The following is a 23,703-nucleotide window of genomic DNA, read 5'->3' on the forward strand; positions in this document are numbered from 1 at the left end:
GGCAGTGGGGAGATAGATAAATAAATCAACGAGACGGACGACGACCAAATTATCCCCTCCATCAAAATATCTGGGTACATAGTTCAGGCCCAGTCAATCATCAACCAGTTTATTACCGCCGTAGTCCTTATTATATAAAAAAAAAAAAGGCACCACAGACACACGTAGGCACGCACCCCGCTGCTAATTACCCCGACCGTGGCGCTCGCCAGCGCTAGGCCTGGTCGGCCCGTCGCTGCCATTTGGGTTTTTTGGTGGGGGAGAAGGGTTTAGGCCTGCTGGGGCAGCAGGGACGGCCCCACGAGAGGGTTGTGGCCCGAGGGGTTCCTACAGCCCCCAAACCGGGGACATTTCTGCATGGTGAGGGGTAGGGGAAAGCTCGCCCCAGGGTACCCACAGCCACAGGGGCTGGTGTCAGAGCCTGGCCTGCCACCCAACCGAAAGGACCGACAGCAGAGGGGTGGCTGTGGGAAGCTGGGGCCCGACACAAGCCTGGTCCCGAGGCCTCGGAGCCCAGCAGCAGCCACAAACCCAGCCCGGGCGGCTGGAAGGGGTGGGGAGGTCCCACACACCCCGCACCCAAAGGATGAAAACAACCCCCTAACAAACACATCCCAGATACTGCCCAGGTCGGAGATGGGGAGAAAAAAACAAAACAAAAAACAACCAAAAAAAAAATACTCATTAAATGTAATAAGCAGCCTCCTCGCCCCACACTGCCTTGTCCCAAATAAATTAAATTCCTTTTCATTTACACAGCGCAGGAACCTGACCGGCAACCTGCACCGGCGAGACGCCGGGGCTCAGGAGGGGAACGAAATGAAAGAGAAAACAGCCCACACAACTCACAACAAACACAAAAACCCCGAGAACTTCCCCTCCGCATCCTCGGCCCGGCCCCGGCCACGGCTGCCGGGAAGCGACGGAGCCGGGCCCGGGGCTGGGGAGGGCACCGGGGGGACCGGGGAGATGGGGAGCGGGGGGGGCGCACCGGGTCCCGGGGAGCAGGGAGAGGAAGGCGACTTCCGTAAAGAAAAGCGAAAGAAAAGCGAAAGAGGCTGCGGGGCCCCGGCAGCACCTGGCGCCGCCCGGAGAGCCCCCGGGAAAAGTTTTGGGGCGGAGGGGAAAGGGAAAAAGGATGGAGCGGGGCCGGCACCGGGATGGGGACGGGCACCGGGGGTGGAGAGGTGGGGGGGGGGACACCGGGACGCACGCACACAGCCGGAGCCGGGCGAGGGACAATTGTGCTGTACTTACCATAGTCGGAGAGCCGAAAGCCGAATTCACTTAAATAATCAACTTTCATAATACTTAATTAATACCTAATTGCGGCTGATTGCTCCCGAATAACAAGTTGTTACAGCCCTGATGTCATCGCCGTGCCGGTCCTCCCCGAGTCACTCGGGCAGCGGGGCCGGGGGCGGGCACCGGGCGCTGCGGGAGGCGGGGACGGGGACGGGGCCACCACGCCCCCCCCCGGCACCCCCCCGGGTCCCCCCGGGGTCCCCCCCCCCCGGGGCAGGTGCGGGGCCGGGGCCGGGGTCACCCCGGGGGGCGGCCCCGGGGGGCGCGGGGGGCTCCCGGGGGGCTCCCGGCGGGGCGCGGACGCGGGGGGGGGGGGCGGCCCTGGGTCCGGTTCCTGCCCCTATTCCTGCCCGGTGCCTGCCCCTACTCGTGCCCCGATCCCTGTCGGGTTCCTGGCCCTAATCCTGCCCGGGTCCTGCCCGATTCCTTCCCTTAATCCTGCCTGATTCCCCTGCCCGATTCCTTCCCCTATTCCTGCCCCTTTCCCTTCCCCATTCCCTGCCCCTATTCCTGCCCAATTCCTTCCCCTAATCCTGCCTGATTCCTTCCCTTATTCCTGCCTGACTCCCCTGCCCCTATTCCTTCCAATTCCCCTGCCCCTATTCCTGCCCGGTTCCTTCCCCTACTCCTGCCCGATTCCCCTGCCTGTTTCCCTGCTCAATCCCTACCCCAATTCCTCCCCCTTTCCCTGCCCCGTTCCCTTCCTGGTTCCCTGCCCCGTTCCCCACCCGCTACCCCCTCAGGAAATCACCTCCGCGCTGCGCCGAGCCCCCACCACTTTATTGCTATTATTATTATTATATATATATATTTTTCGCAGCGAATTTCCTCATTTTTTGTTGCTTTATTTTTCTAAGTGGCAAAGAATGCGAGGGAGGTTCTAAGAGGCGTGTTGGGTAAACAGAGATATAAGGCTCTTTCTTTAAAACAAACGAACAGATTATTTACCTGATTAAATAGGTATTTGGAGCAGGTTGGAGGCTGTTTTGGGGAACACACCACGCTCGGCTCCGCGGGCAGGGAGCAGCCGTGAACTCGGGGCTCCCAAATCCCTGCCCCAAGCAGCACTCGGTGTGCGTGCTGAAGGGGGCCAGAGCCATCCCCCCACTGCCCAGGATGGGGAAACTGAGGCAGGGGCTTGCCAAAAAGGGCCCTGAGGAAGGGACTTGCCCAAAGCAGCCGGTGCCCGCAGGCTCCCGCAGCGCCCGGGCGGCACGCCGGGCCGGAGGGCAGGCAGAAGGGAGCGGACAGGGGGTGTCGTTTGTAAAACCACAACTATTTTGGCTTCTCCCGGAAAAAAAAAAAAAAAAAAAAAATCTAAACAAAGCCTGGTGAAACGGGGCCGGGCTGGGGCCGGGCAGTGGCAGCAGGAGGCACGAGGGGCCAGGAAGGAGCGAAGGGACTGAGCCGAGCACCGTGGTGCTGGGCCTCTGAGCGAAATCAGGATAAAGCCAGCACCTTATGGCCCTGCCACCTCCTCTGGTGCCACGGGCACCTGGTGCTGGTGACAGGGACGTGGGGCCAGCCAACATCACCCCGGTCCCATCGGGGCCTTGCCCCTCTCCCTGTGCCACCCAGCGCCCCGGTAAGGGGCTGGGTAAGGGCCGGGTGAGGGCAGCTCCTTTGGGACCCGACGCCTCTGCTGGGTGCAGGTGTGTGACAGCCACCCCGTCACCTCACCCGGCGCTCTCCGCCACCTCCTCGCTGCGGGGAAGCCTCCTGCTCGCCCTCTGACCGTACCTGTTCTTCGACACGCACCGGCCGAGCACCTCCACACGCCAAAAGGGCTCCAAACCCTCCCCGCCCTCCCCGCCCCGCGCGGCCCCGTGCCCTGCCCGCTCCCCTCAGCCCACGCACGCGTGGGACCCCCCCCCCCCATAACCCCAAACACACCCCCCCGGCGTCCCCTCGGCCGCCTGCCCACCGTCCTTCCCACTCCTCCTGGCGGGCACAGCTCGCCGAGGTGTTTTTTCAGGTGAAGTCCACGCCCTGCAGCTGACGCAACGGCGAGGCCCGATTTCCTATCTCACCCATCTCCAGTCACAGGATCGGGTTTTATTTCCCCATCCTCCCTCCTTTGCCTCTTACCCAAGAAAAGGGCGCTCTTGCCCCTCTCCGAGGCTCCTTTGGGGACCCCATGCCCCTTCCCTAGGCCGGCACCCCCTTCCCCTGCTGTCACCCCCCTGGGACACGGAGCTTTTTGGGGACCCCAGCGGCGGCCGCCCCGCGCGGCAGGTGAAGCTCCCTCCTCGTCCCTTCCCACCCTCCCAGGGGCGTCGGGAGCTCTCGGTAATTAATGTTTGCCAGGTGCTCCGAGATCCTCAGATGAAAAGTGCAATGGGAGGGGGAAGGATGATTAATTTATTATTATTATTACAGTTTAATGCTTTCCCCGCAGACAGTGTGCCAGGGCTGAGCAGGGGGTGAGTCACGCTGATATGTGGGACATCCCCCTTTGTGCGTCTCTTTGTGTTTTTATATTTATTTTTTTTTTTTAATGCTGAGCCCATTTTCTTGGCAGTTTCTCCCTCCCTCGCTGGAGCTGACCCCGGGGCCCGGGGCCGTGCTCTGGATTCATGTGGGCTCAGGGCGCTGGCTCGCAGATTGCAGGTTGGAGATCTGGCAGCACCGCGCTCCTCCTCCTGCTCCTGCTTGGGGAGTTTATTAGGCAAATGCTCTTGCCCTATTTCTGTAATTTTGTTTGATTTCTGTTTCGTCAAGGGAGGCGCCCGGAGGCCTCGGGGCCTGGGCGGCAGGAGCAGACAATCCGTGCTTTCTTTCCCTTTCCTCCTCTTTCCCTCCTTCCTTCTCAATTCAGTTTCAATCACATTATTGGCACACGGCGCCCCGCGAGCGTTGCCAAAGCGGCTGGGCCGAGCCTCCGTGTGCCGGGCGAGGCTCTGCCCGCACCTCCTCGGCCAAGTCCCTTTCCCTGGCCTCGCTCGATCCATCTGACACCGGCTCCCCCCGTGTGGCCACCCCGCAGCCCCCAGCGCCCACCGTTTGCCCAGCGCTGCTCCTCTTTTGGCCATTCCCCGGGGGCAGCGAGCGTGCCCTGCGCGTCCTCCTGCTCCACGGGGGCCCTGAAGACTTGGGGGCAAGGAGTGGCAGGGGTTTGGATGCGCCACCAATTAACTACAATTTACTACAGCGATTAAAAGTGCAGCCTGGGGATTGCAGGGCGAGGAGGTGAGGGGATGGTCCTGCCCGGGCACCACGGCCAGGGCAGGGCCTTGGCACTGCAGAGCTCTGCCTGCACTGCCTGCCAGTGCCACCCTGGGCCAGCCCTGAGCTCCCTGTGAGCAGCACACGGGGCAGCGGGACAGCTCCACGGCCCCACAACACCGCTGCCCGAGGGCAGGTCCCAGAGCGGGCAGAGCCCTTGCTGCGGGGCACGGGGCGCACGCAGAACCCAGGGGTGATTTCTGGCCGAGGAGCCGCGAGCCAGCGCACAACGGGGGCGGTTTCCATAGCTTGGCTCTGGATTTGACTTGGATCGAGCAGGAACGGAGGCAACAAGGAGCAAGGGCAGAGAAAGGAGACCCTGTAAGGCTGCACGCAGCAGGGACCGCTCCTCCGGGATGTGATGGGAGCATCCCCAGCTGGGCACATGGAGCCCGTAATGCAGGACCCACAGCCAGGAGCGCCCATGGGGACCGCGCCGTGCCACGCGTGCAGCCACACAGCACGGCCCTGCCGAGCATCGCCGCCACTGGCACAGGGCAGAGGTGGCTGGCTCCGTGCAAGCCCGGGTGCGAGGACACGTGCGGGGCCGTGCGGCACTCGGGGCCCCGCGGGAGCCCTGGCCGAGGCCGGCGGGGTGCGGGGAGCAGCGGCGGGCGGGAAGTGTGAGGCAGACGCAGCGATTGCATTACTGCAGGAGCCCGGGCTGGCAGTGCCGAGCTATCGTCCCCGTAATCCTGTTAGCCAGCAATCTCCATTCCGAAAGAGCTTCATTTCTTTGTGAATATTTGTAAACTAGATATCTAATGGAAAATTATAGGAAAATTATAGTGAAATTCATGACGAAGAAATCCGATTAGCCCTAATTCAATTATGCCATCTTAGCCCACACAGCACATTTCCCATTTTTTTCCCATAAATACCAATGCCAGGGGTCCGGGTAATCAAATAAAATTGAAAATCATCTTCCCATTAAATTCAATTAGCTGCAATTTCTAAAGCCTATCAGAGATTTTAATTACTAAATTATAAAATTCTCCAATGCTAAATTGAAACTAAAAAAATTGCACATCCTTGTGTTTCAGAAGAAAAAAAAAACCTAGCAGAAACCTTGAAAAATACCCTTCTCCTCCCATCAGCGCCCACGTGAGCACGGGCCTGGGGAGGCTTCGGCAGAGGGCTGCTGCTGGAGGGCCACGAGCCAGGCCCGGGGAAGAAGGCGCTCGGGCAGCAGCCGAGACCCGAAGCCCAAATCCAGCCCCGGGCGCAGCACCGCGGGCTGCAGGAGGGCTGGGGAGAGGCTGGCAACCTCGGCAGCGCCTTGGCTCCTTGTTCCCACCCGAGCTCCTCCGCTCGAGCTGGTTCCCTGCTCCTCGCTGCTGCTCTGCTGGAACGAGCCAGGAGGCAGCGTGCTCCCGCAGCCGGCTCCCGGCCCAGGCTCTCCAGGAGCTGGAACGAGTTCTGCCTGCACACGGGCTCCGTGGGGCAGTCCCTGGAGTCTCGGTGTGCCAAACCCAGGGCAGGAGAGCTGGCGATGCCCAGAGGGAAGCAGGAGGGCAGATGCTACCTTTGTGCTTCTGATAAAGCTTCTTGAATAATAGCCATGCAAGCCTGGTCCTGACGCTGAATTAAGGGAAGCTGGAGCCCTCAGCAAACCGATTTAGCTCGGAGCGCTGCTCCAGCAAACACGTGGGATGTTCGGGAGCAGGGGGACGTGATCACCCTCCCCTGATAGCGTTCACAGAGGCACCAGGCAGGCAAGCCCATCCCTGAACTCTTCTTTATTCAACAACCAGCCCAAGCAGGCGAAGGGGGAACCGACAAAGGCTGTGCCTACAGATGCTCGCTCCCAGCCCTGCATCCCCGGGGACCACCGCGGCACAGCCGAGTGTCGAGGGGCAATTAACTGTGCGAACAAGCAGTGGGAGGAGAAGCTCGGCTCTCCAGTCACAATACCTGACCCTCCGCGAGGCAGCGAGGGAGGATTTTCTGACACCGCTTTTATGCCGGAGCGCACTTTTGTGTGGTACCCTAAAGGGTTTATTCATGCGCTACCAGGAACGAGCCCGGTTTCCAGCGCGTTTCAGCTCCAACGAAGCGCTCCAGCTGCCCCGAACCAGGCCGATACTCGGTTTAATTTACTGGGCGCCCGAAAGTTGCCAGCAGGGAGTTGCCCGCAAACAGAACAACAACAAAAAAGTTAATGATCTGGGCTTTTTCTTTAATAAATAGGCAAACTGGCTGAGCCGGATTGTTGGCTGGGATTCGTCTCCCCTTTATCACCCTGGAGCTTCTGTGACACATTCTCCAAATCATCAGCATTTTGCAATTTGAGGTCGTTACCAAATACTATTTTTTTGCCAAGGAAGGGAGAAAAATAAATTAATAATTAAGGAGCCCAAGCAGGGAGAGGCTGCGGGTTGGATGGCGCTGCCACCTCCGCGGGGATTGCTCAGGCACCTGGCGCCCGCCCAGCGCGCACCTCGGTCGCCGGCTCACCCAGGAATGTGGGGCTGGCACCCGGGCGCTCCTGGATTTTACTACGAATTAATCAAAGTCTCTTCTGCAAACGTCTAATGCTAAAATCACCGCTGGCTCAGCTTCGGCTGCGATTCCCCCCGTTGTGGGACTCGGCGCAGGGAGGTTACCAGCTCCGGGTGAAAAGCTGAAGGGGGTTTCCTCGCTGCTGAGCTCCCCGCGCTCCGAGGCACCAGCCTCTCCCAGCTGGAAGGGGAAGAGATTCCCCGCAGCCCTTCTCCCGCTCGCAGCAGGTAGCCGCACAGACGCTCGAGATAGGCTGGGATAAATCTGTCTGCGCTGCCTGACTGGAGAGTGCTTACACCAGAGAGGAATTTGACTTGACTGCGAGCCCGACGCAGGCGGCACAGGATTGTACTGGCGGCGTGTGCCTCTGCGCCCGGACGCCTGCGTGGCCGTGGGTGCGTCCCCACGAGGGAGGCCAGGCAGAGCCGTGCGCCCACGGCATGGCACGGCCACACGCCGTGGCACGCAGCCCTGCACAGCCCCAGGGCCACCCATGCGTGCAGGGCCGTGTGGCCGGGTGCCGCGGGGCTGTCCGCAGCCATAAGGGTGTGAATTTCTCCGGGGGGGCTCGAGGTGTGTGCCTGCTGCCCCCGTCACCGTGCCTGCGGTACCGAGCCACCCTCCCCGGCCCTGGAGGGCTCAGCACGGCCACGCTCCACGACCCCGCAGTGCTCTCCAGAGACCCAGCGCTGCCCTGAGCCGTGGGTGAGCCGTATTCCCCTCTCCGCACTCTGCCTGTCTCCGAGCCCTCTCGTATTTTCAGTGCTCACCAGACCGTGAATTCACCTTCATACCAGTTACAGGGTTATTTAGCTTCTCCCGACGCCGATAACCACCCTGCGCTCCCTGGCAGCTTGGCGTTCTCCCAGGGTTGGCGGGCAGGGCCCCCTGCCATGGTGCCCCCCAGGCACACCCAGCAGGGGCACAGGGGGCAGACCCCAAGCAGGACACCCACTGGCAACCTGCACTGGGAAAAGGCAGCAGCAGGAGAGCTACAAATGGGATGGAGGGGAGGAAAATCCCCTGAGACAAGGGAGAACGGAGCAGGGAGGGCACATACAGCGGGTTTTGGCCCTGCTCACCCCACAAAGCAGCGCCCTGCAGCACTGGGCACTGGTGTTTCTCCCTGAATTCATGGGGAGCAGCTGGGGAGCCCTGTGCAGCCGCTGCAACACGGCTGGGCAGTGCTGGGGGTGTGCCCGCGTGGGGACGTGCCCTGGTGACGTGCCGGACCCCGCCGAAGGCAGGGCAGCGAGCGGCCTGTCCTCTGTCACGAGGAAACCTCCCTCCCTCCCTGCCTGGCCCCGAGCCACCCTGCTGCTGGCTCTGCTGTGGGCTGGCTCCCAGAGCTGCGTGGCACCCTCCTGGCAGCCTTCCCCCTGCTGCCAAGCGCCCACCCCCTGCCATCGGGCGCACCAGGCGAGCAGCACGAGCCCCTGCATGGCCTGGGGCGTCTCGTGCCCTCTGTGCCACCGCTGTCCCCAGCCCAGGGGACCAAGGCTGTTTGATGGGCAGGGTTCCCTCGCTGTTCCTGGGTTCTTGGTTCCCTCTCTGCTAGGATGGAGATCAAAACAGGCACTTGGCTATCTCAGCACCGCCGTGGTCTGGGGATAAGGCTCACACGTGGCCCCTCTCCTCCACCACGTGTGCACGGAGACATCCCCACGAGGCTGTGCGCACAGAACGGGGACAGCAGGGGCCAGGAAGGCACTTGGGGTGCCGGTACTGACATCAGCCCTCCCCTCACACTGTGAGAGGACCCAAAGGGAAGGGGAAAGGACAGAGCAAAACAGCCACGCTGGCACGGGCTCCTCGCAGCCACGCTCCTCAGCCGGGCTCCCCGGGACAGCTCGCACCCCTGGGCTCCTGCTGCATCCCGAGGCCGAGCGGGGGTCCCGGCGGAGCCTCACCTGCCCCGAGCACACCCCAGCCTCCCGCGCGCCCGGATCGCCATGAAATAAAAGCTCTGTGCAAACAATAGATCAATAGAGCCCCCGCCTCTTCGGAAGGAAAACAAACACCCGGATCACCGCAAATTAGAGAATGTTTCGCTTCACTTCATCCAAACAGGCTGACAATTTTTTTGGGTTGTTGCCACGGCGACAGAATAACACAGCGTTCAGCCTGTTGCAGAACAATCAATTAAGTTAATGCCTCCGAGTGCCTGTTTACTCTTCCATTTAGGAGGTGCTGCTCTCGCTCGCTCTTTTCTCGCTCGCTCGTTTTACATTTCTCATCCTCTTCTCCCCGCTCTTATTCTTCCTCCGTTTAACCTAAAATAAAGTCCCTCCCCTCGGCTACCTCCTCCCGGCTTGTACGGAGCCTCCCACTTTTCTGCACGATCACCTGGAATAAAGTTTTTTTCCTCTCTTTGGCTCTTGCCTTTCTTCTTTTCTCCCCAGAAAAGCAGGAAGAAAGTGGGAGCTTACCCCACCTGCCCCACACAGCCCGACCCCTTGCCCTATGCACCCGGGACCCTGCAAAGTTTGCAAACACTGGCGCTGAGCAGCCCCAGGGTGGAATCTCTCCACCTCGCAGGAGATGCTGCAGCTCCTTCAGCTGCCCACCAGCCTGTACCCCTCACGGGTGCTCATTCCTGCGGGTTTGTTGGCTGCCTCGTAGCCAGGGCGAGCGGTGACACTCGGTGGCATCGCCCTGCAGCCGCTCCCCTGCCAGCCCCGCTCTCCTGCAGCACGTTGCACAGTGCAAAGGGCCCTGCTCTGCCATCCCGGGGGAAACGAGGTGCCAGAAGTGAAAGGATTTACCCGAGGCCAAGCCTGAGATGTAACTCAAGGCTTCTGCCTGCTGATCCCTGCACCCTGCTGCTGCCTGGCGTGGGCACAACGCTCCTGTCTTCCTGTCTTAAACCCCCAGGGCAGTGTCCATCTTCCCCTAATCCACATCCACTAAAATTAACGGGAAAAGCGACGGCAGACACGGTGGAGAAGCCCCCAGGTTCCAGGACATCAGGACATTGCCTTCTTACCCTGCAACCAGCAACAAGTGCCTGGGCGCACAGCCCCGCTCATTCAGCACGAGGCTGCAGGGGGAGGAAGGGGAGCTCGAAAACAAGGCAAAACCACAGGAATGGGGGCAAAGCAGCCCCTCTCCTCCTGCTCCCCCAGCAGGACCTCCCCAAAAGCTGGGTCCTCGCACGCTGGCAGTGCCACCCCACGGCGGGGCCGTGCCCGTGGGCGCGTCCCTCTGCCCTCCCCGAGAAGTTGTCAGCAGCAGCCGCTGGAGCAGGGGCTCGTTGACTGCTCCCTGTCCATTACAGCCCAGATTATAAGCATATTGCACAGTGCTCTCTGCACGGTGCTGGGGAAATCCAATACGCTGAAAGGTTAATGCAATCAATTAGGGTGACAAGGAAGTAGAGTAAAGCCTTCCGAGTAGATGAAAGGGAGAGAGACGGAGACAGAGAAAAGCCAAGAGAAGCGGGGGGTGAGAGGGGCAAGGCAAGGCGGGTGGGAGGAGGAAGAAGAGGGCGCACGGGGCTTGTGCTGTAGCTGGCGAGGTGCCGGGTGGCCACGGCCGTGTCCTGCCCTGTGAGGACAGGGCGCAGTGGTCCTCAGGGACAAAATTCCCCGTTCTGCTTTTTCCTGCCCTCTGCAGCGTGCGCAGCGCTGCTCCAGCAGTGGATGCCCAGCCCGTCCTGCCACCCTGCCGCCCGTCCTGCTCACCCCAGGGCGTGCAGCCCAGGGGACAGCCCCAGCCTTCCCTGCTGGCCCCAGCCGTGGCTCTGGCTGGCCCCAGCCCCTGCTCTCTGCCCCCGGCTGCACCGAGCGTCATTAACCTGTGCGGACAGGTCAGCGAGCGCGGCCCCTTCCCACCGCGGCTCCCGCTCGCGCACGGCCCCGCCGAGGAGAACGTGACACCGGCTCATTAGGACAAATTATTACTCTATAACCCCTGCCGCAATGTCCCTTAATATGCCTATTTAGCAAGAGACAAGTCCTGGTGGGCTCCTCGCCATTAAAACAACCTCACAAATCACCAGAGGCACAAGCACCGCCGGTGGTGCCGCCGGGGCGGCCGTACCCCGGCGGGGGCCAGGGGGGCACAGCCCGCTGGAAAGGGGCCCCAGGTGCTGCTGGCAGGCAGGGAGTCACCTCCCGGCCCTGGTGTCAGTGCAACGAGGTGGGAAATCCGCTGTGGGAGCGAGCTGGGATGGCTGCTCGGAGAGCTGGAGCTGCCTCGCGGAGCCCCTGCCTCGCTCTGCCCTCCAGCAGCACCGCCGGCGTCGTGTTCCACGCGGAGACCTATGAGGCTCAAACGTTTCCTCTGCTTTCCCCCGAAGTCGGTGCCTGGCTGCAGGCGCTGGGGTGCGATGCTGCCTCCTGCCAGCTCCTCGCAGGTGGAGAGCAAAGCCCTGGAGGCAGCTCGGGGGCTGGCTCCGTCCGCAGGCGCCGCGCTCCCCTCCCCGCTCGCCCGTTGCGCATGAGAGCGGGCGGCTTGCACCTTGCGGGGAGGACGGGGCTGTCTGGGGCTAATCCGCAGATTACGGAACCTCAGCAATTCAGGGCACAGCGCGTGAGATATCGCAGGGGAAGAAACGCGGGCAAATGTCAGAGGAAGGCTGCTGCTGAGCGGGGAGGGCGAGCACAAGGAAGGCAGGCTCCAGCCTGATCCGCAGGAGAGGGGAAAGGGAGGAAGAAAAGAGGGAATCACGTAAAAACAGCACCGAAGAGGAAGGGAGAAGGGGGAAGGAAGCAGAGCTGTGCCCAGAAAAAGTGTGTGAGAAAGAAATGTGACGGGAGGAAGGAAAGAAAGTGCCCAAAGTGAGTGATGTCGGGCACAGGAGAGGGCAGAACGGCAGCGGATGGACGGAGGAGTAAGGGACCGAGAGAGAAAGAGAGGGAGGGAGGAAAAGGAAGAGAAAAGAGCAAGAATAGCCACGCAGCAAGGCGCACGCGGGCGAGGCCGAGCGCTGTAACCAGGGTTGTGAAGCATGAAAAGGGAAGAATCTGCCTGCTCCTTTCAGCGCTCGGAGCATGGCGCTCGGCGCTGACCTACACTGTGCCCGGCTGTGATCACGTTTTCAGGGCCACTGCCTGCCGATCCCAAACAATGATGGGGAGCCTTTGAAGTCAGAGAAAGAAGCCGCAATGTGAACAGGGGACTTTTTTTTTTTTCTTTCCCCCCTCTTTTTTTTTTTTTTTTTTTTTTACGGGTTGGGGGGGAAGGAGGGAGGAAAAGGAAGGGCTGGCGGGGCTGGAGGTGGGGGGGGAGGCTGGGGGAGAGGTTGCGAGGACAAAACCGAGCATTGCTCTCAGCGGGGCGTCCCGAAACGCCAGAGACAAAAAGAAAACAAACAGTTTATGAGCGGGGCACATGCTGCCTGTGTCTGCGCGCCCCGCGCTGCCGGCCCCCCGTGCTCCCAGGGAGGCTTCTGTTCCCCAGCGATGATGGATGGACGCGCGGGGCCATTCAGGCCCCCGTGTTACAGCAGCGGTATTTACATAACACTGGCCTTCCACCGGTCACCTCTGACACTGCCCGGCCCGGCTCGGGGCCCCCAGGCAGCCCCAGCCCCTCTGATCCCGCTCGGTCCCAGCCCCACAGCTCCCTGTGCAGGTCTGGGGGTCCCCATGGCCACGGGGATGCTCTGGGTGCAGACATGGGGAGCGCTCCCGGTGCCCCCGAGGTGATGTCCCCGAGGGCAGAGCACGCCCAGCGTCCCCAAACCACTGCCACGTCCCCCTGGCCTCGTCCTGGACTTGTCTTGGTGCTTGGGGAAGGAGTGGGGCTGTGGGAGAGGAGAGCCTTGGTGGGTTCAGCCAGTGGGGAGGGGCGGGGACTGCTCAGCAGGTGGCACTGGGACCCACCCAGCACATGGAGATGAGGGTTGGAAGAGAGGAGATCCCCTTCCAGCCCGAGTCTTATCCAGCACCAAGCCAGCAGCCAGCTCTAGAGACCCCACGTTGTTGGGTTTTGAGGTCACACGGGGTGCAGGTAAGGGGAAGCCCAGAGCAGTCAGGCTTCTGCTGGAGACACGGAGCTGCCGCGGGGGGACTGGATAAAAACCTGCCCGATGAGCAGGGCAGCACATCGCCGCCTGAACCTGTGCGTGTGAACTGAGCTCAGCAAAACCTGACGGCGAGCAGATCACAGCCATCCCCCAACCAGCCCCTCTCCACCTCCCACCAGCCCGCACGGATGCACACGAAGCCGCACGCTCCTCACCAGACAGAGGCAGCGGGGAGGATGTGGAGGAAAACCCAAAATGACAAAATGGGGTGCCCAGAACAACTGCCGTGCAAAGACAAGGACGGGATTAGGACACACAGGGGCTGTGTCTGCATTAGATCTTCTTCTCTTTGCGTCCCTCCTTCCAGGTGACGCAGGGTGAGTCCCAGAAGCTCCAGTGCAGACACGGCCGCGGAGCAGAGCATGGAGTGTGAGAGACACGCAGAGGAAAAGAGAACCCAGGAGGGCGTAGTGACATACCCATTGCAGTCTGAAGTCTCTCCTACCTTTCGGAGGTTTCAAGGCCTGGTTTCTTGCCTGGTTTTTAGCTCTAAATTCACTTCATCCTGGGGAGGGAAGAGAAAGGAGGTGGTTAATGCACACAGCTGGCACCCAAGGCACACCCGACCCATAGCCATACCCCAAAAAAGCCCCAAGCACCCCAACGGGGCCAGGATGGGGCACCCGGACATCACCAAGTGCCCTGCTGCTCCTGGCCGCACCGTGCACGCCACGAGACACCCGGTGCTCCAGTGTTTCATGGCACAGGAGGCACCTAGCGAGGGCTGGGCACGATTTAGCAGAGAGGGAACAGCTTTATTAGCTGGGGTCCTGCTCCCCAGGCACCACGGCAGCCCTGGTGCTGCTCAGCACCCACACAGCCAAGGGGGCCCTCTGCTCCGTGCCAAATTATTCCCTTCGCAGTCCTCCCCCTTCCCCTGCTGACCCCCAGAGGTTCACCAGCCCGGTGGGCAGCCTCCCCCGTGTAATTTGGGGGGCACAAGGCGAGGGGGTGCGGGGCAGGGTCCCGAGGCTCTGAGCTCCCCCATCCCCTCCTGCGCGCTCCTTCCTTCCCCGAGAAGGCGGAGAGCGAGGAGGGAAGAGAAAAAGGGACAGGGGAAAAGAAAAAAAAAAAAAAAGAAAGTCGCAGCAAAACACATGAAAAGTAAATTGAATTATTTAAAACCATATGTTCCAAAAATGTGACAGAGCATAAAAGCCGTGCCGTGAGACTTCCGGAGGGGGTTATCCTGCACAGCAGGGTGGGAGGAGAGCTCGCCCCGGGGGAGGACGGTGCCACAGCAGCCAGCCAGGGACTTCCCTCTCCCAGGGAAGGTGGCAGGGAGCAGGGGGGCCTTCATGCCGTGTGCTGAGGGCTCCTGGCCCTGCCCCGCTGTCTCTGCAGTGCCAGGCTGCCAAAACAGCTGTCACAAGTGCCCGCAACGTGGCAGCGAAATGAAAAACCGGCCCGAGGTCAGGCACAGGGAGCTGTGCACCCAGGAGCCCTGGCTCGGGCACGGTGTGTGACCCGCTCAGCCCCCCGGGGACACCCCCAGAGGGTGACAGTGACGGGGAGGTGCTGGGGGAGCTCTGTGCTGCCCCGCTGCCTGCCCCTGTCCCGAGGGACCTTGCTGCCCGGTGCCAGCGCGCTGCGCCCAAGATATCTGCGGGGTGCTGGCCGGGACCCAGGCGGGCAGGAGCTGCTGGCACGGCCCCGGCGGGTGCATGGACGTGGAGCAGAGGCAGCCCCCGAGGTTTTGAAGATGCACAACCAGCTGCCTCCTGCTCAAACCCCAGGGCTGGGCAGGCTGAGGGCAGGACTCGCAGCTCCCCAGCTCGGGATCCTTCTCCTGGCCGGGCACCCTCCGTCCTTGCCACCTTTCCCTTCCTTTTGTTCTCTCCTGCTTGCTCTTTCCATTCCGTCGTGCTCCTTTTTTCTCTCTCCCTTTTGTCCCCCCTTTCCCCAGCTCCTCCCTGGCTGTGCTCCCTCACCCCTGTGCACGGTCAATTCTTGGGTTGGAGTTTTTAATTGTTTTTGTTTGGTTTTTTTTCCCTTTTTTTTTTTTACTCCCCTTCTTTCGGCCGCAGCTTATCAATGATGCAAGAGGAATAACGCCAATTTACTTAGAATGTGTAATCCCCAAATCAGATTGGGGGATTGTATGAGGCAATATGACCTTGCATATGTCTCCATTAAAGCCAGCCAGGCCTCCTCTTGTATTCTGTGTTCCCAGTACATATTTAGACAGATAACGCTAATTGTACTTGACATGTCCTCTTAAGGATGGACTCTTCCCTCCCCCAGCTCTGCCTGCTTCCCAGCCTGACAATGCGCCAGAGCAGAGCCCTCTTGCTCGCAGCATGGCACGGCACGGCACGGCACCCACGGGTGGGCACACACACGGTGTGGGTGCGAGGCCCCGGCTGCCCCGCGCTCTCCTCCCCACGTTGGTGAGGTGCAGGGCTGGGGGAGCGCCGCGGGGCATCGCTAATCCCCGATTACACGCTGCCCCGGGGACAATCTCGAATTCTGCAGGACAGCCAGCAGCGTGCGGCCACCACTGCCCCTGCCTCCTCGCCTCCTCCCCGACACCTGCTCCGGCTCCCCCCGAGGCACGGAGACCCAGCGGCTCCCTCCTGAGCTGGAAGGGGACAAACCCCACACATCCCCACTGCCCTCTCCATAAAAAAAATGGGCTTCCCGGTGCTGGGATGGAAAGGAGCCGCTCGCCATCCCCGTGCCTGCAGCCTCCCCGTGCCCAGGGAAGGGTTCCCAGCCCGCACCTCAGCCCCGAGCTCTTGGGGTAAATATTTACAGCTGGCCACTGGCCGCCGAGCCCAGCTCCAGCTCCTAGGGAGCACCATGAAGAAATCCAGACCTCCCTCAGCCCCGTGCCCGCCTCGGTGCAGCTGCCGTGGAGCGGCCAAGCAGGACGCAGGAGGAGCAGGAGGAGGAGGGAGCTTATTCCAGGGAAACCAACGGATCCAAACTCTTTGCCAAAGTGGACTCCTTTTTCTTTTTTTTTTTTTTTTCTTCTTTTCCCCTTGACACAACATCCTAATTCGACTTTTTCAGTATCTTTCCTTCAACAACCTTTTTTCTTTCCTCCCCTTCCTACCCGGCAACTGCGCATTTATTAATTCATGAGGCACTAATTAGTTCTTTGTTTAATTTTGTGTTAAACAGACTGACCGGAATGATAACGACTTGCAGCGTTGCATTACGGTCCCCAACCGCCCCTGTTTTCTGACAACAAGGGAGCGCAGTGAGACTGGCGTGATGAACCCCAATTCCCACTCCAGTTGCACTTCATTAAGTCAAAATGTGACAAGAAGCTTAGAGAGCAACTTTCAGATCGGATCGCACATAACAATTGGGCAGGAAACTTTCCGGGGGGGAAGCAGGAGCGGCGCTCGCAGCGCAGGCTGGCACCGCGCGCAATTCCCCCGCGCGCCCGCCTTAAAGGAGCCGGCTCGGCCGCGGGCGCTGGGGAGGAAGAGGAGAGGAAGGCTGAAGGCTGAGCTGGGAGTGGGGCAGGGCAGGGGGCAGAGCTGCTTTCTGCTGCTTTCACTTGGATTTGGCACCAAGGGCTGTGCCAGCGCGCTGTGCGGGGTGATGCCGGTGCTCTGAGTGCGCCCTGACTCAGTTTCCCTCTGAGCCAGTGGCACAACCAAGCATAAAAATTGTCCTCATCAGGCTCATACAGGCACCAAGCTCAAGGACAGGGTCAAAGGGTGGGAAGGGACAGGAAAGCTGACTTGCCAAGCACTCCGCACATGGAAGCTTTGCAGCATTTCAAAACTCATCTTCTGCTACTGCAGGGACGGCAGCTGTGGAGATAAGCCAAGATCACACAGGAGTGAAATGAGCCAGGAGACCCCGAGCCTCTCCTAGCAGGTGCTCTGCACCCTCTGTCCCTCTCCCAGCGGAGTCAGACACATCCCTCGCCTTGCTCTGGAGAAGCCCAAAGCTCGGGTGAGGCCCAAAGCCTTGCCAAAGCCACGTGAGGGCCTCTTGGGGGCCACACCAGGGCTGGGGAGCGACACCCGGGCATGGGTGTGCAGAGCAGCACGTCCTGACACAGCCAGGGAGGGAGTGAGCCCTGGGACCAGGAACGTCCCCATGGTGGCCCCTACATCCATCCAGCTGGGGCTGCCAGCAAAGTTTTGGGCTGAAGATGAGGGCAGTGGGCATCCCAAATAGGTCAGGGTCTGCCCGCTGCTCCCAAACTCGCTCACCGCCCCGGGCTCTGTCCCAGTCCTCGTTCACCACGGCTCTCCCCCAGGGTTAGGGGCCTGCTGCCCCCCTTTCCCTTCCCTTCCTTCCCCTCCATCTGGCTGGGAGCAGCCTGGGACCGAGCGCTCTTCCCAGCCCTGGGAGAACCCTGCCGTTTGCCTCTCATAAAGAAGAAAAATGGGAGCTATAAAAAAGGCAAAGAAAAGAAAAGCAAAGCGAAGGGAAATCACGGCGAAGGAAGAAAAGAGCAAAGCCCCCCTTTGCCTTCCCACCCCTCCCCGTTACCTGCCTTTAGCATGGGGTAAAGCCGCCTGCTTGGTGGCTCCCCAGGCATGGGGGAACCCATTGCTGCCCCCCGCTGCCCTCATCCCACACCTGTTGAGCAGAGCCCAACACATCCCAACGGAGACGATGCAAAAAAGAAGAGGAGAACGGGTGCACGGGGCGGTGGAAAGGCACGGAGACCATCCTGGAGGAACCCCGTCCTGGAGGAACCCCATCCTGGAGGAAACCCTATCCCAAAGCCAACCCCATCCTGGAGGAAACCCCACAGCTCGTTGCTCTTGTTGCTTTTGGCCACCTCTGGATCCAGAGGGACAGGACACGGCAGCCCCAAATGTCACCGCCGTGCTCCCGGCACCGCCAGCCCCGGGTGCGATGTGTGGAGCCCACCTCACCTCCTGTCCCCCACCTGCCCGCAGCCCCCAAACCTGGCACTCGGCAGCCTTGGGCCGGCTCCTGCTAATTTGCTGTCAGGCTGCCTAAGCAAACCAATTAAAACTAATCATTAATTACAAAAAAAGAGACAGAGAGAGAGAGAGAGAAAGACCGTGCGTACATGGAGGACTGGAGAGGGCACAGGGGGGGACTGGAGGGTTTGGAGGGGAAACGGCGGCCAGGAGGGAGTGGGAAAAGAGAGTTTTGGGGACAAGAAGAGAGTTTTTGGAACAAGGAGGGGTAAAGGAAGGGTTTTGATGCCCGTCTGGAGGCGGCAGAAGGGGACGGGGTGTCCCGGGGTGGGACAGGAGCGAAGGAAGCAGGGGGACGAGAGGGAGAAGCAACTGCGGGCTGGTGAGGCGCACGCAGCGCCCGGGATCTCCCATCCCTCTCGGCGCAAACCGCCGGAGCCGGGGATGAAAAATGGGGCATTTGTGCAAAGCCCCTGATTATGCGGGTCCGGCGGGGGCCCTGGGGCATGGCCCGCCGCTCCCGCTGGCTCCCCGCGAGCTCCGGTGGCGGAGAAGAACCCCGGCAGCTGTCAGCCAGGCCCAGGCCCCCGCCGGCCCCCCCAAAGGGCACGAGCGCTTCCCAGCGCCCCGGGTGCGGGGCCGAGGGCTCGGGGCCGGGGGGCGGTGGGGAGGTGGGGGCAGCGCCATGGAAACGGGGCCTTTCCTGGGGAAACGCGCTGCCGGCCCCCCCGGCCCCTGCGCCCCTTTTGAGGAGCTGTCAGGACCCTGAGTGAGTGTCACACGACCCAAGGACCAGGCGTGACCAAGCCTATTTTCTGCCTCGAATTTGATTGATTAAAAAACTTTTTAGGAAAACCATGTTAAAAGACAAAAAAAAAAAAAAAAAAAAGAAAAGAAAAAGGAGGAAAGAAAAAAAAAAAATTGAACAGAAAGGGACAAGGGGGTGGGGGGAAAGGGAAAGGCCTCTGCGCTGGGTTTCCCTGGCAATAGCACCAGGGGACAAGTGTCAGAGGCAGATAAACAGCATAACCAGGCCGAAAATAAAGGTCAAAGGAAGCATGAAACTTAACACAACAGTGATTAAGATAATGATGAAGCAGGGGACCCCAGGAAAAAAAAATCAGCCTGACACACAGAAACACGCCGAGACGCGCCAGGCGCTGGCCCGGGAGACCCGGCCTGTGGGAAGGGGTGCGGGGGCTGGTGGGGCTCTGGGGAACAGGATGGGGGTGAAAATGGGGAAAAATGGGGAAAAATGTTATGGGGGGGCTGTGATCTCCCCCAGGATGCTCACTGCAGGTGATGCTCACTGCCTGAGGCCAGGTCCCTCTGGCAGCACCGCGTGTCGCAGCCCAGCAGCGCCTGAATTTGCCATCAAATTCCTCAAAAGAGCTTCCCGAGGCTGGGAGCAGAGCCCGAGTGGGTGTGAGGCAGGGAGCGGGGCTGCTCTACGCTGGCTCGGGGTCTGGCTCCCTGCCTCTAGCACAAAAAGCCTCAGGGATGCCAGGAGGGCCGCTGGTCACAGCTCCCTGCCCGCCTCCGCCCCCTCGCCAAGAGAGAAGCCCAGAAGCAGCGAAGGATTCGGAAAGCGAGGCCGGGAACGCCGCACCCCTGGGCATTCCCTGCTCCGTCTCCAAACTTCTGGGATGAGCTCACGTTTCTGGAGCCCAGCTTGTGACTTGGGGCTGCCAGGACTGGCTGTGATACAGCTGCAAGGAACTGCTGCTGGTCACCAGCTTCCCCCACGCGCCCAGGGCTTGTGCCGGGCACGAAGGGCTCTGCGCCCCTCCTGCACCACCTTCCCCCCGGGGGTACCTCCCATCCCCTGCTGCGTGTCCACACTTTGCTTTTTCTGGCTCTCCAGAGGAAATCCTGATGCGAGGAGGCTTCTTTACGGGTTCCTGGGGGCCGGGGCAGGCCATAATCGCACCCAGCCCCTCCAGCCAGAGGCATGGGCAGACTTTTTAAGCCAGACTTGAGCTGGAAACATTCTCCAACGTCAGGTTTGGGATAAGGGAGAGGGAAGAAGTGTTTCCAGGAGCAGAGCTGGGGAAGCACCACGCGGATGCCTACACCCCCCCACGGACACCCTTGATTTCGCTGCTTTCCACCCAACATATTCCAACGCAAAATTTCTCCCGCGGTATTCCCGTGCCTCCCCTCCCTCCCCCCTCATTTATATGCATGGTCTTTTGTAAAGAACGATTCAATTAAAGCACGCCGCTCCTCGCCAGCAGCCTCTGAGCAGCCAGAGGAACTCCCCAAAAGTGGGAGCGGGGCCAGGCGGGGCCCGAGCGCGCTCCCGGGGTGTGCACGAGGCCGGGGCGTCGCGGCCTCACACCTCGGGAGAAGCATCACAGCCCCGGGTGTCAGCTCCAGCTATTAAAAAAAAAAAAATCACCGCTCCGATCCCCGGCGTTATTGGCTAAAAATGTGATTTGAAAAATAATAATGGAAAGCAGGGCCTTTTTTAATTTCATTTTTGAGCCATTACAGTTCGTGTTTTCATTCTTTTTTTTTTTTTCCTCCTTGGTAATCAGAAGAGCTAGAAATGCGATTAAAAAGAAAAAAAAAAAAAAAACACACACACAAACAAATAATGAAAGCTGAGACTCTCACAGGCCTCCTGTGTCCAGAAACACAGACTTGGAGGGAAAACACCGAATGTCCTTAGGCACAGGGTAAAATGAAGGGCTGGCAACGCTACGCTTCGCTTAATGCTTTTAGGAAGTGTACGGAAAGTCCGAGGTGCCCAAGATGCTCGGAAACATTTTCCTGGGTTCCCCTCCCTGCACATCCCACGGCGAGGTGAGGGAGTGGGTCCCGTGGCACTGCGGGCACGGAGCAGCGAGACCCCCGCTCCGAGCAGCCGCTGCGACCCGGAGGTTGCAGGCACAGGTGTGAGGTTACGGCTCCGCGCCGAGACGAGCGCCTTTATCAAAACCTTTTTTGCATTTGTCAAGGAAAATAATACTCTGCGTTTCCAAAAGCTTTACGAGCAGGGAGCGCTTTCGCTTCCTAGCGCACTTGTGCTGCTTTCTCTTGTTTGGAAAGAAAACACCGCTCTGCAAACAAACACACGGGAGAAAGGAACAGGGCAGCTAAAAAAAAAAAGGAGCAGGAGTGAAGTGCAGCCCCAAGCCCATGGGGCAGCACCAGGCCAGCACAGCAAGGACCCTCCCTGGCCTCTGCTCGCTGTCGGCAGCTCCCCATGGGCACAGACCTGGCCCCAGCTGGGTACGGGCACGCTGGCACCAGGCTCCCCGGGCTGTGACACGTGTGTCCCCGCACACGCAGGGCCGAAGCACGGCGCGCACCTCGCAGACGTGTGCGGAGCACACACAACTCCCTCGCCATGGCCGGGGAACTGTCAGGAGAACACAAGCAAAAGCTGCTTCTTGACAGCGAGTCATTTATATTTTAGCTTCGTTCCATTATCCTAACGAATCCTTCATCAGCAGATGCAATATTAACAGCAGAAAATCAGCTCATTACATCCGGGGGGATTTCATCAAGTTGACAATCATATATGCAGCTACCCGAGCCTGGAGAGGACACTGCTCTCGTTATTCAGTTAGCTTGGGCTCATCTCGGAGGCTTTTTCTCGCTTGCTTTTTGGGGGTGAGGGCCGATGGCTGGCGGGCACCACCCGAGCAGCCACCAGACTCTGCAGCTTTTAGGATGCTGGCCCACGGACAGAGGCCCTCAGATGGAAAGGCTCCAACCCAGCCACAGCAGCTGCAGCTGTTGAAGGGAAAAAAAAAAACCCAACTCGCACAACCTGCAACCTCCAGAGCCGTGAGGGCATTTCCCTGATTTCCCTGTGGAGTTCAGGCTCGGGGGGGGCTGCATCCTGTGCAGCCCCTGCCTCGTGCCCCCCAACACCGGGGTGGCTGTCCTGGTTCCCCTGCTCCAGGCAGGGCTCCCCACAAGGAACAAGGTCCTCCTCCGCCTGCCGCGTCCCCACGGGGATGGGATGAGCTCAAAGAGGCTGGCGTTTCGTGATGGACTTCCCAGGGAAGCTACAGAAGAGGCAGCCTGGATGAACCGAAGGGGAGGAGAAGGGAATCGGAGGGAGCTAAAGGATGAGTCGAGCAGGCTGTGGGGCTCTTTCCTCTCCTCCCTGCACTGAGCACCACAGCCGAGGACGCCAGAGCAGGCTGCCAGGACACCTTTAGACTGTGCCCTAGAACACAGCTGGGAAAAATCCACCTATTGTCTCGTGCAGCCTCTAGCCGAAAACTTCTGACTCCTTCTTCTTCTCTCCCCTCTTTATTTTTGCTTCAGAATCACAGAACCGGGCACGCACGTTTCAGGGCTACCCTGACTTTTGCTCCCCGTGCCCTGCACTGCACCAGGCCCCCCAGCAGCTCCCCAGGGGGGGTGCGGAGCTGCCAAAATCAGGGCAAGGCTGCAGCGTGTGCTCCTCGGTGCCTGCACAGGTCGGGCTGCCCGACACTGCCCGCAGGAGCAGCATCTCCTCCTGCAGCTCCGAGGGGCCTGGGCTGGGCATTTTCCCTTTTCCCAGCAGGGCCTGGATTTCTGCACAGCAAGGAATATGTTCCCGGGACGTCAACTCCAATCTCTGCCGCGCTCTGACAGATTTAAGCTCCGGTTTGTTCGACAACATCCCAAAGTGTAAGAAACTGGGGGCAGACTCTCTAATCAGGCTGCAGGACAAAGGCCTGCTCTGACCCTGTCACTTCCACTTACTCCTGCTGTCTGTCTGGCTGCCCCCACCCTCTCGGCAGCCTCCCTGCCCACCCGCGCCCGCCCTCCCTCCCCGCGCACAGCTGGGCTAATCCTGCTCCTCCCGCGTCCAGCGCAAATCCTCCCCGGAGTAAACCAATCCTGGGAATTTTTATTAGATTATCAGCCTGCCAGCTCAGTGCTGGCTGGACTAATCCTAATCAGGACTGATTTCTATTAGCCGGCTTCGGGGAGGAGCTCTGCCGTCCCAGCACCCCAGCCCTACGTCCGGGGAGCCCGAGGCTGTTCCCCATTCTGCTCCCCATTCTGTTCCCCATTCTGTTCCCCGTTCTGTTCCCATTTTCCTTTAGGAAGGAGCACATTCGGTCCAGGATCCCGGGCTGCAGCGAATGCAAAGTTTGCCCAGGGGCTGCGTGCCCGGAGTGGCTCTGGGCAGCCCCGGGGAGGACCCTCCCCGGCTCGGTGCTGAGCTGCGCGGGCAGCCGGGGGTCTGAGCCCCTCAGGCCCCAGCTCCCGGCCAGCACGGGCTGCTCAGTACCACCCTGGCAGATGCTTTGTGGCAGGGCCACCAGCCTGCCGGGGAGCCGCCCGAGATGATGGGCTGGTTTCAGACACGAGGCCAAGCGGCCGCTGCTCGAGTGACCGGGACAGTTCGCAGCGCCGGCTGAGTCAGTGAGGTCTCCATGCCCCATTACCCATGCCCAAAGCAATCTAACTCTCGCCTCCCTCCCCGTTTTATCACAGAAAACCCTCTCCCGGGTCTTTCCTTCCAAATCCCATCCCCGGCCCTGGAACTGACCTGCCTGAGAATGTTTGCTCTGGACTGAGGCTGGCCAAAGCTTTGGCACCGCCTTAACGGGACCGGAGTGGAGCGGAGCAGCAGGAAGGGTGCTGAGCGGGGAGGGCTGCGTCCCTGCCTCTGTCCCCTGTCCCATCCACTGGCTCCGTGCTGAAAGCACAACTATTAACAGCAGCCCCCAGGGGACTCCAACGCACTGCTGAGAGCAGCCAGCTGCGCTGCAGCCGCCGCGGAGATCAGACACGGAGCACTCAGCAAAGCCTCTC

General features: G+C 60.5%; 1 protein-coding gene across 6 annotated transcripts in view; it reads right to left on the minus strand.

Moving 5' to 3' along the window:
• The window catches only part of CASZ1 (castor zinc finger 1), a 171,605-nt gene that overhangs the window by 80,935 nt on the left and 66,967 nt on the right, over nt 1-23,703 (minus strand). For 2 of the 6 annotated variants that reach the window (XM_072026896.1, XM_038166757.2), the window contains exon 3: nt 13,509-13,568. Coding sequence is in view for 3 of the 6 variants with exons in the window: in XM_038166755.2 (XP_038022683.2) it covers nt 1,258-1,306 (49 nt within the window). In the remaining 3 variants the exon portion in view is untranslated. Of the gene's footprint in view, nt 1-1,257; nt 1,940-13,482; nt 13,569-23,703 lie in introns of those variants that run through there. The other 4 variants (XM_038166755.2, XM_038166759.2, XM_038166760.2 and 1 more) reach the window with 3 other exon arrangements.

Source organism: Anas platyrhynchos, chromosome 22 (genome assembly GCF_047663525.1).
Source record: "Anas platyrhynchos isolate ZD024472 breed Pekin duck chromosome 22, IASCAAS_PekinDuck_T2T, whole genome shotgun sequence".
Lineage (NCBI taxonomy): Eukaryota > Metazoa > Chordata > Aves > Anseriformes > Anatidae > Anas > Anas platyrhynchos.